The sequence below is a fragment of the Protomyctophum bolini genome, assembly GCF_963924005.1.
Source record: "Protomyctophum bolini genome assembly, chromosome: 7".
NCBI classification, from domain to species: Eukaryota; Metazoa; Chordata; class Actinopteri; order Myctophiformes; family Myctophidae; genus Protomyctophum; species Protomyctophum bolini.
The window spans coordinates 37,833,531-37,849,224 of record NC_137868.1 but is presented as its reverse complement, the minus strand read 5'-3'; the positions used below and the strand labels follow the sequence as shown (position 1 = coordinate 37,849,224).

Genomic DNA, 15,694 nt, shown 5'->3' with positions numbered 1-15,694 from the left:
CACACAAATATATTATAGCCTAAGTTTAAATTAACCAATTAAATATATTTATGGAGGGGCAATAACTGTACGTGTGTGTGTGTGTGTGTGTGTGTGTGTGTGTGTGTGTGCGTGCGTGCGTGCGTGCGTGCGTGCGTGTGTGTGTGTGTGTGTGTGTGTGTGTGTGAGACGCAACTTGTTGTAGCGCCACCACGAGGCTGATTTGAAAACTGTCAAGTGGCATTTCTTCCTCAGCCTATAGTGGGAATAGGCATGCACGATTTCCCAAAAGTTGCGTAACTGATCGGACAGTGCCTGTTCCTCTCCGACGCTGATGTATGTACGTACGTATGTACGTGCGTCACTTCAATGTCCACACCGCATTTTACAATAATTTTATAGCAGCATTGCGTATGTCCACAAACTGTAGCATTATACAATATCACGGTATGTCTTTCTCTTTCCATTATATTGACCTGCAGTCATTCTAAAGTGTCTAAACAGTTGATGTTTTCATATGCCCCAATTGTGAAGAATGTTATATCTATAAATGCCGAGAACAAACAGCACACTATTCTATTCTATGTAAAACAGACTGTATTTTAATGTTCCCCAAAATACAGCCTATTAGGCTATAGATCATCAAAATGATATTCTGTAAATTAAAAAACTATCAATTTCTTTAAACACTAATACACACAAATACAAATTACAGGCAACATAATGGTTTATGATCTTTATTCCTTTGATTTAAATTTGATCAAATGTAAAATCAAACATTTGAATAAAAGGATTGAACCATTTCAAACTAGCAAACCTTTACACCATCAAAATAAGGGAACATTATTTATACTTACATAATGTGTACAGGACATACCTTTAATTTGAAATTTACCCAACAAAGAGACAGACCCACCCAGGTTACAAAAACATATTTAGTCTTTTACTCCCATATCATTTCCTGGTTGTTTGAGCTGGTGCAAATGAAGGTGTCTTGGGGTGAAAACATAGGTGAAACTGTATATTCTGTCAAAATAAAGGTTGATGAATTGTTTGAAATAGAATGACAATGCCATGCAAGTGGGGTTTTGCACAGTCTCCTACATCTGTCAACAGAAACAAACATTATCTCTCCCCACCAACAGACTCAGGGTTCCTACCAACCCCCCACATGGAAAACTTTGTCAATGTAAAACTCTTTTGTACTCCCTTCTGTACTTTTAATATACAATTGTTGTCAGACATGCTATACATTACTTCAGAGTCAAAGTGCTATTCCACCACAAGGTGAAGCTCACTGACAATAATTCAACACTGGAGGTTTAGGACTGTAAATAAACTAGAATTTCGTGCGCGCTACGCGCGCACTCATCCCAGAGCGACTTTGCCACGCACTATGGGAAGAAATAAATGGCGGGAGTTGACTCCACATGTAGTAACGAATGGGTTATTGGAAATGTACCATTGTTTTGTCCTGAATATTTCCACAGCCTAAGTACTAAAGGATTGTGACTGTGGGACAGACATACAGTCTGACATACAATAGGCTACACGTGTGCACAGTGAATAAACAATGACCTATATGCCCAGAGTTCTTAAATTAACATAGTTGGATTTTAACAGAAAGACAATGCCATAAATCAGTCAAAGTAAGTGACAGACTCAACAGTAGCACACAGCATGCAAGGCAGCGATGCATGCATGCAAACATGTTTGTCCAGCTGAGATTTAGTGTCTCCATCTCTCTGTGGAAGAGGTTGCACATGACCTGTACGGCCACACTGAGGCGCTCCAACACAAACACAGACACAAAACAACACCACGCTGTTTGTGCAGTTGACCCAAATCAACACCAATACCTAGCCTGTTTGTCCAAAACACAGTATCTGCTGGCCACGTGTCTACTTCGCCACAACCTAATGTTAGTAACAAATGTAGGGGAGAGCCGCCAAGGTTGTAACGCTTCACGGTTGTAACATGGACGTTATATCTTGATTGGTCAACGCCACCATGACGCCATCGCGTCAGTATGTGTACAGCAACGTACTCTACGTGGCCAGGAGTTTGAAGTTTGAAGTGTTTACCTTCAAAATGCGTCTAATTTTACACCTGGAGTATATGTGTGGTACAATTTTTGTCTTTGGTGTTGGTGAATAAAAATCCACATGGATGTGTTCATGCTTATGTTCTTCATTAGTTTGCATCGTGTTTAGACGGAATTCACGTTCATTCTGGTCTGTAAGCAACTGCAAAGAAAACTTGCAAAAGCGGGTCATTTGTAACATGTGTTACAAATGGTCCGCTTCCATTCAATGCCATTATATGTAATATTTACATATTTGACATATTGGCCAATATTATATGTTCTGAAATGGTATTGTATCGTGTAGTGTATTCTGAAATTAGTTTAGGGTTGTATAACGTTGTACAACTCAATCAATCAAACGTTTGTTTAATCAATGTATTGCCCCATTGAAAAAAAAGAAATGGCCAAACTGGTACTGGTACACCCGATACTATTTAATATTTCCCTTATGTTTGATACATTTTCTTATCACATCCATGGTATGAAAACAATGCTAAGGAGTTGCTTCAATGAAATGTAATTGCTTTAAGCTGAGAACGATATGTTTAATGGTGTTTTTTAGCGTTGTTACATTTATCATGCATGCCGTTACAATTGATCCGATATGCGCAGCAAATGTAACACTGAAACAGCGTCCACGTTCGGTTGAATAACTCCCGACCTGTTTTATCAAAAAAATAACTTGAAGTGGTTTATGGTAGCTGACATGTGTAGGTCCGTTGCCTGAAAATATTACATGTGTAGCTAAACGGATCTCTGAGTAAAAGAATGAAACGTGCAAAATGTTACATCCTTGGCGGCTCTCCCCTATTAGTTTACTCACAGCACAGCACCGTCACTCCTGTCAGTTATTTCGTCCTAATAACTTGAAGTGGTTTATGGTAGCTGACATGTGTAGGTCCGTTGCCTGGAAATATGACATGTGTAGCTAAAGGGATCTCTGAGTAAAAAAATGGAACGTGCAAAATATGTTCTAAAATTGTATTGTATTGTGTAGTGTATTCTAAAATTAGTTTAGGGTTGTATAACGTTGTACAACTCAATCAATCAAACGTTTGTTTAATCAATGTATTGCCCCATTGAAGAAAAAGAAATGGCCAAACTGGTACACCCGATGCTATTTAATATGTCCCTTATGTTTGATACATTATCTTATCACATCCATGGTATGAAAACAATGCTAAGGAGTTGCTTCAATGAAATGTAATAGCTTTAAGCTGAAAACGATATGTTTAATGGTGTTTTTTAGCGTTGTTACATTTATCATGCATGCCGTTACAATTATTCCGATATGCGCAGCAAATGTAACACTGAAACAGCGTCCACGTTCGGTTTAATAACTCCCGAGCTGTTGTGTGTATTGCGTGGTTAAAAGGCCGTGTGTTTGTGTTGTAAACAACTGATGTTATGTCTGCGCACACTGTATGTTGCTATGGCTGCTGACGTTAGCATGTGTGCTATCAGGCAAAAGCTGAGATAGATATGCAACTACTACTGGGGGAAATGCCATACAAAACACAACACCTAATTTCGGAATGTTATTGTGACCTATTGAGCACAATCAGACCATCATGATTTGCTTGCTGGACCTATAATTAATTTATTAGCATTAAATGTCCACTCGCCCATCCAAAAGAAAAGCAAGATGGCTGCGACAGATTGTGAGCGCGACGGACTACGGAGGCCAGGAGGAACAGAGCTGGTGACGTAAGAGGCAGGCAGTGTTGCCAGGTTTGCGAATTGTAAGCGAGTTGCAGTGTATGCAAGTAGCGTGGTTAAATTCCTTGTTTCTCGGCGTGTTGTGGCACCCGTTTATCTGCTGGCTCGATCGTGATTTTCATAAAAGTAATATTTGCAGAGTAACTAAGAAACTTGAACGGCTAAAAAATAGGCTATGTCAGTTCGGGGAGGGTGGCGAATTTATTTTGCATATAGAGATGTGTGGTGAAAGTGTGGTTCGGTCGGAGATAGAGCATGAAGAATGAGTATGGGTACACCTTTTCACTTGTATATAAGATGATGTCTTTGGGGATCCAATTTTAAGCTTATTTCTAGATGAGAACAAGGAAATCCAATGATGCACCTTTCGGATGGTTTTTACAAGTGCCTAAGGCGTCTGTGATAGTGTGTGCTTTCAAAGGAGAGAGGTCTATCTGATGAGCATAGTTTAAGGGAAATACAAAAACACAGGCAAAGGTTATTGAGGAAAACAACATCTGGCTTACATTGATAGATGTGATGATGATGATGATGATGATGATGACACAGTTGTAGTTTATAAGACTACACGTCTGTTAGAGACCAACATATTTAGAGGAGAACAATGTCGGCAGTGTTAAAACTAAGCAGGCAACAGATGATAGCCTATTATGCCTATAGGCATACAATAAACCTCTTTGATTAAAAATGCCAGTCTTCAAATAAACAGTTATTATGGTAAACTGCAATTATTATTGCTGTTCCCCAGACTTATTATATCAGTCTGGTGAACATCAATTATAAACAGTTGAATTCAAACATATATATCGATGTTTTTGTTCCAAAAACAGATTCATATATACATCAGTGGTTCTTAAAGCGGGATCCGGGGCCCCCGAGGGGTCCTTGAGGGGGTTCCAGGTGGGTCCCCGCATGCTAAATTATTAATCATTGTACAAATCAGTGTACAAAATGCAACCAAATGGACCCTTACGGGTGCATTTGTACACTCTCCAGGGCCATATCTTGCACCACTCCGTATTACCCCTTATGCCTAATCTTATTTGACATTTCTTATGATTATGAAAAACATTGTAAAATAGTTCAACTAGCCGATCTTCATCGACACGTTGTGAGCTTGTAGATTGGCTATTTGAACTATATTGAAAGGTTTTCTAAAATAGTTAAAAAAAAAAAAAGCAAATAAATATAGGGATTAGGGGTAAGAGTTGGCGCAAATTATGAACACTGAGGAATTTAGAATGTACTACAGGGTCCCAGAGATATGAACCTATCAAACTGAGGGCCCTTGAAATGAAAAATGTTTGAGAACTACTGGTGTATGTTAGCTCAGTGGTTATCTACTCCAGGCAGTCAACAGAGTATACAGTAGGCTACGTACTGCTGGTTCTCATTCTTGATCTAATTCAGACCCTGGACATGAGTTAGATGTAATTAACTGTCAATGTGTTAGTTTATTTATTTACTCACAAATAATAAACAATGACTTGCAATTCACAGAGAATTAACTGTGATCTCATTTTTACCAAAAACTGGCATCCCTATTTTGGCCTTAAGCAGCATGTTGTGTTGAGAGAGAGCTAGCCACGTACTGCATTAGTTCATTCTTGTGATTTGACAAAGTGACAACAGGAGCATCTTAGATTGGGGAGCTTATAATGGAATGACTTGAGAACAGGTGCGGTGGTGCATTTGTTGGCTACACACTGGTAGTACTGTAGCTATACATTGTATCTGTATTCTGTATACATTCGCATACAATTCACTGCACATGAACAACTTTAGCCAGAGCTCTCTCTCACGTACGCAGGCGCACGCACGCACACGCACAACGCGCACACACACACACACACACACACACACACACACACACACACACACACACACACACACACACACACACACACACACACAAACACACACAATTTCTTTCCCAGTATGTGAGAACTCATACACTGTCCATGTCATAGCCAGCATATTATACTTTGCTTTCCAATAATTATACAATTGCAGGATAAACAAGTGATGAGGAACAGTCTGTTGATTTTCCTGTCATACTAGTAGCTACTGAAGATGAAGACTGAGGCTACATCAATAAGCGGACACACGCATGCACGCACACCTTCCCACTGTGCTGGGGGTTTCATCAAAGTGCTGCTGTTTAGAATTAAAACCCACACACACACACACTCACAGACAAGACTTTGAATGACACAGACACTTATCTCTCTTACACACAATCTGATATATCCACAATGTTCCTGAGTGTGAACTTTAAAACGTCTATTTTGGCTAATGCTCTAACAAAACACTCTAGCACAGACACCGTATTCCATTGACAAAGCGACAGAACAGGGCAGCGCACTCTGCCAGGTGATCTCGAGGTCCCCGGTACAATCCCGCCTGGAGAGCTGTGTTGCCACACCCCTCCACAACAACAGTACTCTTTGTATCCACTGCGGTGCATCCAATTTGGCCGAGTGTCTGTCTATATATGAACACTATAGGATGATATTGCCCGTGTTCGGGATGAGGGAAGCCAGGCACAGTATGTACTCCTACAGGCTGGGGTGGCAACTGTCAGTGGGGAACGTTGAACGGGAGGATTAGGACCTTTCTTCAGGCATCTGCCTGAGGAAGGTCGCAAGACCGAAACGTTGCACTTTGTTCGACTATAAATAAGTGCTCTTGAACCTGCAAGTGGCAGTGTGCAGGTCTCCCTCCTTCTACACGTTTGCTGCTTTGTCACCTACGCACCTGCTGAAAAGTAAGTCGGCTGTGCAGAAGTCTTCTCTTCAATATATAGAGAATGTTACAATGAGTGAGGGCTGAGGGTGTTCAACTGCCTTGATTCGGGTAACTGGACTTACTATGCCAGTGGGGATCGAACATCCTGACCACTATATAAGACCAGGCTATCACCTATTAAAAGCCATTATTTCTTCGCTGGTTCGAGGGGTGTAAGGATCAATTCAAAATAAATGAAATGAAGACTGTGCTTGTACATTATTTTACTGAGCATGGCATAACATTACAGCAGTGGTTCTCAAACATTTTCATGACCCCCAAATTGAAACCATGGACGCCCATCGTAAAAGATTTTGTGGCAGGAATTTATTTTCAAGATTTTTCCAAAGGTTTAAAAAAATAGCAGATGTACAAGCCCAAAATGCTGTGAGTCTGTGACTAGTTGTTGAGCTTGTACTGTACATAGCTGAAGTATAACAAATATACCCCCCCCCCTGGAACCACTTCACAGACCCCTGCTGAGATCCACTGCTTAACAGTATGCCCTGAAGTTAATATATCCATGCTGTAACATATTTCCGGTAGTTTGTTGATTGTTTTCTCAAAGAGTCCCCGTCGAGTCTCCTACCGGAAACCCAGCTTGTCATCAAATTATTGGCTTAGGAATGCAATGAAAACAAAAGAATCTCCATGAATTCAAGGCTTCGTGGGGTGTGTAATTGATAGAAAATAACTTACGTCATTTTCTGGGGGGGTAAACTATCCCTTTAATACAGATGTTCTACATAGCTGCCAGGGCCAATGAGCCTCGGGCTGAATTCCTTTTCTGCACAATGTTTATTAAACCTCAGAATATAATAGTTTAGAATAATATCATTATTTATAAAGAAGTTAGGGTGAACTGTATCAAAACAATTCAGTATCTTGTAACTATTCCAACAGCATGTGTATCAAATTCTCACTACGTATATTCTTTATTAACAAAATGACACGTGCATACGTTTCGGAATTGGGGGCAAAATGCAAATATAATAGTTTGGGTTAAGTAGATTGAGGTTTTTCTCTCTGCTGAGGCATCTGTTGGCTGTTGTGCTGTGGATGACGCGCCGAATATTGTTGATATCAACGTACAAGCTCACACGTGAGCTGGTAGAGCACACTTTTTCGGCATTGTACGACAGAAATTGGTCTTAAACACAGACGGCTACCAACATGCACGCATACTCACACATAACGGTTTGTCCGTGAGGACCTCCGGGCTGATTTCAATGGAATACTTTGACTACCCCGTAACTCTCCCCACTGCACACCAGATGTACCTTAGCATTGTACCTTAACCTGAACTTAATCCTAATTCTTAGACTTAAGAAACTGACACTAAAATAGATTGACTCTTCCAAAAAGTGCAGGGGACCTGAAAATGCAGACTTTTCATCCATTGCCTACTAGGGTGATGACAACTGACTGGTCCTCATATAACAATAGGTGCACAATTATGCCGCGCACGCTCACGTTCTCTCGCACGCACGCATTCACGGCACGCACGCCGGGGTACAGGACAATTTCCTCTATATTGATGAAGAAATGCAACAAACAAAGCATCTACTACCCTAAAGGTATGTAAATGAGCAAACAGTCCCACCCGGTGGACAAATCAGGTAATGCGTGTATCAAATGGCACAGGCACAGAACTAAATCATCAAATCCTGCTTTGAATGAGGAACCATCGAGTTACATGTCATTCTCTCAGTCTGCCATTCCCTCTCTCTTTCTCACCTCTCTCTACTTTGCTGTGAAAATAAAGCACACATGCTTTATTTAAAAAATATATCAGAAAAATAAGAATTGTGCAGGGCAGCAGACATCATTCACCATGTCCCAGGCAATAGCAAAAAATATAGAGCCTCTATATAGAGCTACATTATCTGTATGAATGGCACAGTACAAGACGAGGTTTATTACTGTTGATGCTTTCCTCTCTACCACTCCTTGTGCTGGCAGCTCAGACAGCACTGCCTGTTGAGGGTGTCATTTTGTTTATGTCATTATACACTGCACGTGTAGGCAAACATTTTTGGAAAATAGCAAATATAGCGAAAATAGCATGAGCTTGTAGATCAGCTATTCTCGCCATCCGTGGCATGGCAAACCATATAGGGGCTTAAGTGGTTAAGCCACATCAGCAGATGACCGGAAAGTGCGATGACCACCTGCCCATGTTCCATTCCAGCTGGAGACCTGTCATCCTGTCTCTGCCCCTAAATAAAGCAAAACGTGTTTTTCATTGAATCCTCTCGTCTCTCCCAACACTCTCTCGCCGTCACAAAACAGAGAAAAAGAAAGTCAGACGGCTGCGAACACGGACGGCCAGAAAAACTGGATGAGAGATACGAGTCAATCACGACTAACCTAATACCTATGTGCTGTGTGTGTCTGTGCTTGTTCACGGTTGAGTGATAAGTGGTTTGGTCAATCATTTTCTATTGTATCCAACTTTAAACCCTATACTTGCTTGACTGGAATCCCCCAATATACACTCGGTCCCTTACAGCTTCACCTCTATACCAGTGGTTCTCAAAGGTGGTCCCAGGGACCCTCAGTGTTACCTCAGGGAAACCTCATGGTTCCTTCCTTGTGGGGTTCCAAATGGACCCTTACGGGTCTGTAACTCTGAGCGCACGGTTGTGTGGATCCCAGAGTTATTATGGGGGAGGTTGAGAACAACTGAAAACTGGAACAGAAAGGGGAGGCTAGGGTTCAAGTGGTTAAGCCACTACACAAAAAGGGAGAACCAGCTTATAATTGGTGTCACGCAAAAGGAGTACGTCAAAAATATCTTTTTAGGAGGTTGACATTCACACTCAGCATTCACACAGCATTCTTATTTGCTTTTCTGCACATTTTTGATTGCACAAATCTCGGCTGTGATACCACATACTATAAAGGTGCTCCACTGTACTGCACTGTCGACATCAAGTCTATATAGGAGGGGGGAGGGGGGACGACGACGACGACAGGTCAACTATATTACAGTAGTCTGGATAGGGAGAAAATGGATATGGGCTAAACAGAGATACAAAACAAACCATCTGCCATTTTCTGTTGCTCCTCCATTGTCTTTTGTCAACAGTCTACGAGCTCCTTAGATTCCAATACTGGACCTGCCCTCAATGCAGATCTTGACTTCGTGCGGGAGGAAGGAGGGTTTGGGCAGGGCCGGCGGAGGCTCCTCCTCCGCCCTCTCAGTCTGGTCTCGCTCCGGGGCCGACCAGCGTCTCTTGCGGCCGCTCGGCGGCCTGTCCGCCGCGTCTGCGGACTGCCGAGTGTCAGAGTGAGGGGGCCTGTCCGGTTTCGCCGCCTCGGGTCCTTGCCTCGTCTGCACCCCTCCTCCGTAGACCACACCCCCGGGCCCCGAGGTCGGGACCGGTCCCGACGCCGGAAGTGGTCCGAGTCTGTCCGAACCCGCCCTCATCAGCAGACCGTTGTTGCCGCCTGCAGCGTACTGTGGACTGCTACTGTTCCTGACGGCGGGCTCCGTGGCGGCGGTGCGAGGGGAGTCAGAGGGGTGATGTCTGCCGGCCTTGAGGCCGACCTCCAGAGGCTGGCTGCTGGTGGTCAGGGAGCCGTTCCTTATGCCCCTCAGCGTCAGCGACACGCACACGTCTCCCACACACAGCTTGGCGCAGGACAACTCAAACAGCTGAGTGGTCCTGTCAGGGCAGCACGACGACCAGCCCTGCCCGAACACAAAGAAGGGATACTCCAGCAGCACCTCTACACACACCTGCACAGAAACACAAGACCACAAGCACTGGTTTTATCAGCATTTATATTGATATTATTTATACGGGCTGCATGGGCTTCACTATTTTTGGTCTTAGTAGTTACAAATATGCGGTGAGCTATAGCATTTTCACACTTTCATATTCATACCAGCATTTCAGTTCAACCCATGGCAGCATTTTTCCTCCTCAGGTTGTAATGAGAAGAATTCTAAGTGTGAGAATGACAGGGTTGAATTTGCTTCAGGGTGACAGCCTGGTGGAACGTTACCATACCAATGAAAACAAGAGAAAACACAACTCGTCGTGGGAAGTGAGGGGCACCTCACTCCTTTAAACAAACATCGTACTCGACAAACATTAAAAAAGCCCATAGACTTGGCTGCCATGACCTAATTTCCAAAAGCCAGACATTGGAGGGGCTAGCGCCCCTCAAAAACACATAGCGGAACTAACAACTAACTGCCCAGCAACAGTAGTCAATGTTAATATAACCCTAACACGTAAGGTTGCATTTCTACACATTCAAGAGTCAACGCAACAGTCTAGATTCATTAAGCATAAAAGTTAGATATGCATTATATCCACCTTCCATCCATCCATATGCTGAACACTGTGCTTCTGCTAGTTGTGTTTTCTGCATAACTGCTTGTTCTGGTGCAAAAATACCAACCATTTATTGAATTTTAACTAGAAAAAGTGCTCCTCAGTGCACAGGTCTCGCTATAACAGGCCAATGTGAAAGGGGTGCCATTTCTTCTTAGGCCTTTGATGGCAATTCGACATTCAAAGTCATGATTCATTTGAGGCATTTTGTTCTAAAAATGTGTTTAGCAAAACTCCACCTGCTGTTGACACTATAACAGGCCAATGTCTGTCCAAAGGGAGGGATTTATTCCTCGGCCTAGTAGGAATGTGTGTGCAAAAGTTCAAGTACCTTTCTAAATTGCATGCTGCGTTCATGATTTTGTTCAAAACTGACCAATCCTGTAAACTTTGAAAGGCAATCTTAGCCAATCGGAATGGAATATGGAAAATCAGACAGATCCTTGTTGATCACATGACTAGTAAAATAAATAAAAAATGTTTTTTCAAAAACCGGCCTCATGGTGGCGCTATAACAGGACGTTCTGGAACATTTGGGGCAGAGTTGTTGGCATCCAGGGAGTGTGTGTGTACAGTTTGGCATCGACCGGGCCAACGGTGCCGGAGATTAGCTGTACGCAAACTGATGGACGGACGGACGGACGGAGTGCAAAACATTCGGCCTGGTGGACACAATAAAAGGAAAGGTATTCTCCCCTTAATTGAAGGCTAGTGGCTCTGCACGACACCATACCTAATTTAGAAGGTTTAATTAAAAAACCCTCTCTCCAGCGACAAGTTGCAGCCATCAATAATTGGTCATTAAGGAGCACTACTAAAGCAGCTTATGTTGATGTTGGGTAATAAGGTAGTAAGGCATTGGTACTGTGTATATGCAACCAAAAAGTGCCTAGAAGAACTACTATAATTACTTTAGGAATTACTTTAGGAATTTTTCTGCTAATTTCAACTGCCATGGGCAAAACTATAAAGCCAAGAACTAACTTTTACTTGGATGAGGGTTAACGAACATAAGAGCTGCAAGATGCCATAGACATTTCTTCATAATCAAATTGTAGGAATGATGTGTGCTCAGCAACGCGTTGCTTCCAAACCTGCTGAAGCCTGCGGTGAAACGCAATGTTCGCACGGTTGAATTACTGAAGAAATACAGGCCTTCTTTTGTGCAATTAACCTTTTTGGAGCTACGGACCACCATTTAATGGTGGTCCGTGGCTCAAATGCTGAATAAATAATGGACCTTGATATGAAAAGGGTTGAAAACCACTGGCTTAGTGTACTGTTAAATCAAAACTAAAAGTAAAAGGCTGCAGATTATATCATATATCCTGTGTTCCATACTTTCATACTATCCCATGTTGATGCAAAGGCACTGCAAAACAGCTCTTTGAGAAGTGACGTAGATCCTCTTACCTGAGCTTTGAGCTCGCCTACAGCAAACTGTATGACCACAGCGTTGGGCGTCTGCCCGCTGTCGATCCTCTCCACGGTGCTGGAGTCAATCTTCAGCTCGCTGCTGATCTCAGCGCTCTGGATGAAGTCCTCCGTCTTCAGGTCCTCCACGCGCTTCAGCTCCCCGTCCGCCAGCTGGATGATGGAGCCGCGCATGAAGAACGGAGGGAGGGCCACGGGGGACGAGGTGGAATTGGAGGAATTGGCGACGGTGGAGGACGAGAGAGAGGGCGAGGGCTGAGCGGAGCCGGGGGCAGCCAGGGGAGGGGGGGCAGCGGCGTGGGACGGATGCCGCGTCGGCGGCGGGTCGGAGGAGGACAGGGCGTGCAGCGGGGCGTGAGCCTGCGCGGCGGCCACGGGCTGCGGGGGGAGCTCGGAGCCCAGAACCTCACACTTGGACAGGGCCGTGGCCAGGTAGGCGTGGGGCATGGCAGTGGAGATATGCTGGGCGGCGGGGCGGCCGACCGCACGGCCGAGCTCCACCTCCGGGCCGTGGCTGTGGGCCGCGGTGTGGTTGACGGTGGAGGTGCCGCTGACCGGTATGAGCAGGGACTGCCCGCTGGGGATGACCAGGTGCTGGGGCAGCGTGGCGTGGTAGCTGACGGCGTGCTGGTGGTGTCCCGTGCTGGTGATGTAGCCGATGATGGGCGGCTGGGTGGAGGAGTACAGGCTGACGGGCAGGTCCTCCGGGTGGGTCTGGATGACGGCGTGCGGGCCGGAGGGCTTCAGCGCCTCGCCAGAGGAGAGGGAGAATGACGAGGCCCGGGACACCACCGGCTTGCCCAGGCAGATGCCGCCCTTCTCGGTCTGCAGCAGGGAGACCTTGTTTGGGCCTGGCCCATGGGGGGGCTCCAGTTCATGGCCGCTGTTGGGCTGAGCCAGCAGCACCAAGGATGTGGTCTGGATCCCAGAGGGGTTCTGGGCGTACTCCGCCGGCAGAAGGATGTGCCGGGCCTCGTAGCTCTGCACCTGCTGCTGACCCGAAGCTTTGCACTGTTTGACCAGCTCCACCTCCCCGTTCAGCAGCGCCTTGCCGGAGCCCTCCGCCTTCTTGCCCACCAGGCTGTCCGCGTACTGCACCACCAGCTGGGAGGGAGCGAGCGTGAGGGTGTGGGGTAGGATGGTGGTGGGATGATGGGTGTGGAGCTGCAGCTGGGGGAGGTGAGCCGTGGGGGAGCTGACCGTCAGAGGGGTGCTGCCGTCCAGGTGGATGTACTGGTGGTTGGTGCTGGTGACCTGGGTGGAGGCAGCCAGGTCCGCGGGGGACAAGCCTATCTGGAATTGCTGCTGCTGCTGTTGTTGCTCCACCTTGGAGGCCGAGGAGACGAAGGTGGCGGTGTAGCCGTCGCCAGAGCTGTTGGGGACGCAGGCGGGGATGATGTGGGAGGAGATGTAGCCGGTGTACGGCCCGGAGCTGATGAACTGAACGTTTGGAGCCAACTGCGCATACTGGATGGTCCCGGCCTGCTGCGGGTAGACCGCCGGGAGAGACGCCAGGGGCAACACGGCGGACGAATGGACAACAGGCGAGGGCTGGGCGACAGATGAGGAGGAGAGCGAGGAGGTGCAGGAGGAATAGTAGGGGGCCGGGACGGGACACCGGAGGATCTCGGCGTCCCTGGACCTGCAGCGTTCGCTGGCGACGCTGGCCAGCCAGGCCAGGTTCTCTGTGTGGGGGCTGTCGTTGGCCACCACCACCGAGGCTGCCGCTGACGCAGCAGCCACCACCAGTGGCTTCTGCTCCAGGGCCAGGATCTCACGCTTCTTCGGGGGCAGGCAGCCATTACTCCGTTCCTGGTTGGACTTCATGCTGCTGGTGTGAGTTATCAGTATCCTGATAGTCAACAGGTGGAAGAAGCACTTGGATTAGTTTTTGTGTAAATGTATAGAATACTATAATGATAAAAACACTTGGTTATAATAAAGTCCGGCCTGTATTCAATGATTTACATGATTAAAGTGCAAAATAACTGGCATCAACATGGACTTCAAATACCACAGTAAAAATACTCATTATTGTCCCATTTCACTTTTTCCCCCCTTTTTTCCCCTAAATGTTACACTTTTTCAGATTGCAGATCTACAAGATCACAAAACATTGCATTGCGACGAATTGTGAGCATGTAGATCGGCTATTTTTTGTGCGACAAAAGGAGGAAAAAATTTATGTTTTATATTAACAATCTAAACTGGCAAATAATAAAATAAGAGTAGGCTAAAAGGTACAAGAAAAAAGTAACTCAAAGTTATACTTAAGTACAGTACTTGGGTAAATGTACTTACTTTCCACCACTGCTAATAGTTTGTCTCTCGTGCCTCTTAATGTGCGTGGGTGTCTCTCTCTCTCTCTCTCTCTCTCTGTCTCAGGGGGGGTGGTGTTAGAGGGGGCCTTGGAGTACTTCTGTGTGGATAGAGGTCCAGTGGGCACCTAAACCCTGTGGGGACCACAACGTTAAATTGGCAATTATTTGACTAAATGTAAAAAATAAATAAAGAATAAATCTATGGTTTTGAAAATGGTCAGAAATAATGTAAAGTGTACACTATTGTACGGCACTTCATTATTGGACTTAAATTTACCCATCTTGTTTATCACTGGATATCCACAGGTTTTGTAGCAATTTGTAGCATTTGTAGAAATATTGGGCCTTAAATGTAACGAAAAAACAGCAGCGATATAAAATATAGAATAAATAAATATTTAAGAAAACAAGTTGGGTGCCCAGCTTTCCCAGTGTTCCGGTCACCTTCTGTGCTCACAGGCGGTGGATGAGCCCAGGTCTCAGGTCAGAGGAGTTGGAGGAGTCACTGCGACCCTCAGAAGGAGCTCCATGGACTTCATGGGGAATCATGACTGATCTGGAGTCAGTACCACTTCTTCACCCGGGGTGTCGGCTGGCGCTCATCTGCAGGGCAGGGAGAGACAGAGATAAACCACACGTCATCATTCAGCGCAGAGCAAACATTATAGTTAACTCTTATCATATCATCGATGGTGCCGGGCAGAAACCTATTAACTCCATATTCATAACTGTTTGTGTTTTTGTCATAAATGAACGCGGCCCCTACATGAACCACACTACAGCGTCACACTACAGCATCAAAGGTAGCACATCCACTAGCTTCGAGCTTTTAAGTTCAGCTACTTTTGCTATATTTACATTTGAACAGTTTTTTTGGTCATATGAGGATATTTCCACCCGACAGAGACGATATATCTGCCCAGATATCACGTGGGACCATGATTAACCACTTGAACCCCAGCAGTAGCGGATGTACTGTACAATGTGTTGCAGCATGTTGTGAACTTGGAGTGTAGAAA

The 15,694-nt window shown here is 45.1% G+C and overlaps 1 protein-coding gene across 3 annotated transcripts in view; it reads right to left on the bottom strand.

Moving 5' to 3' along the window:
• Positions 1-2,614: 2,614 nt before the first annotated feature.
• Positions 2,615-15,694, bottom strand: part of LOC308318398 (ataxin-1-like) — a 28,574-nt gene continuing 15,494 nt past the window's right edge. The window contains exons 2-5 of one of the 3 annotated variants that reach the window (XM_080767934.1): positions 15,120-15,278; positions 14,656-14,807; positions 12,334-14,206; positions 2,615-10,316 (exon numbers count right to left, since the gene is read on the bottom strand). In XM_080767934.1, the coding sequence (XP_080624060.1) occupies positions 9,675-10,316; positions 12,334-14,181 (2,490 nt within the window). In that variant the 5' untranslated portion in view covers positions 14,182-14,206; positions 14,656-14,807; positions 15,120-15,278 and the 3' untranslated portion in view covers positions 2,615-9,674. The remainder of the gene's footprint in view (positions 10,317-12,333; positions 14,207-14,655; positions 14,808-15,119; positions 15,279-15,694) is intronic. The other 2 variants (XM_080767935.1, XM_080767936.1) reach the window with 2 other exon arrangements.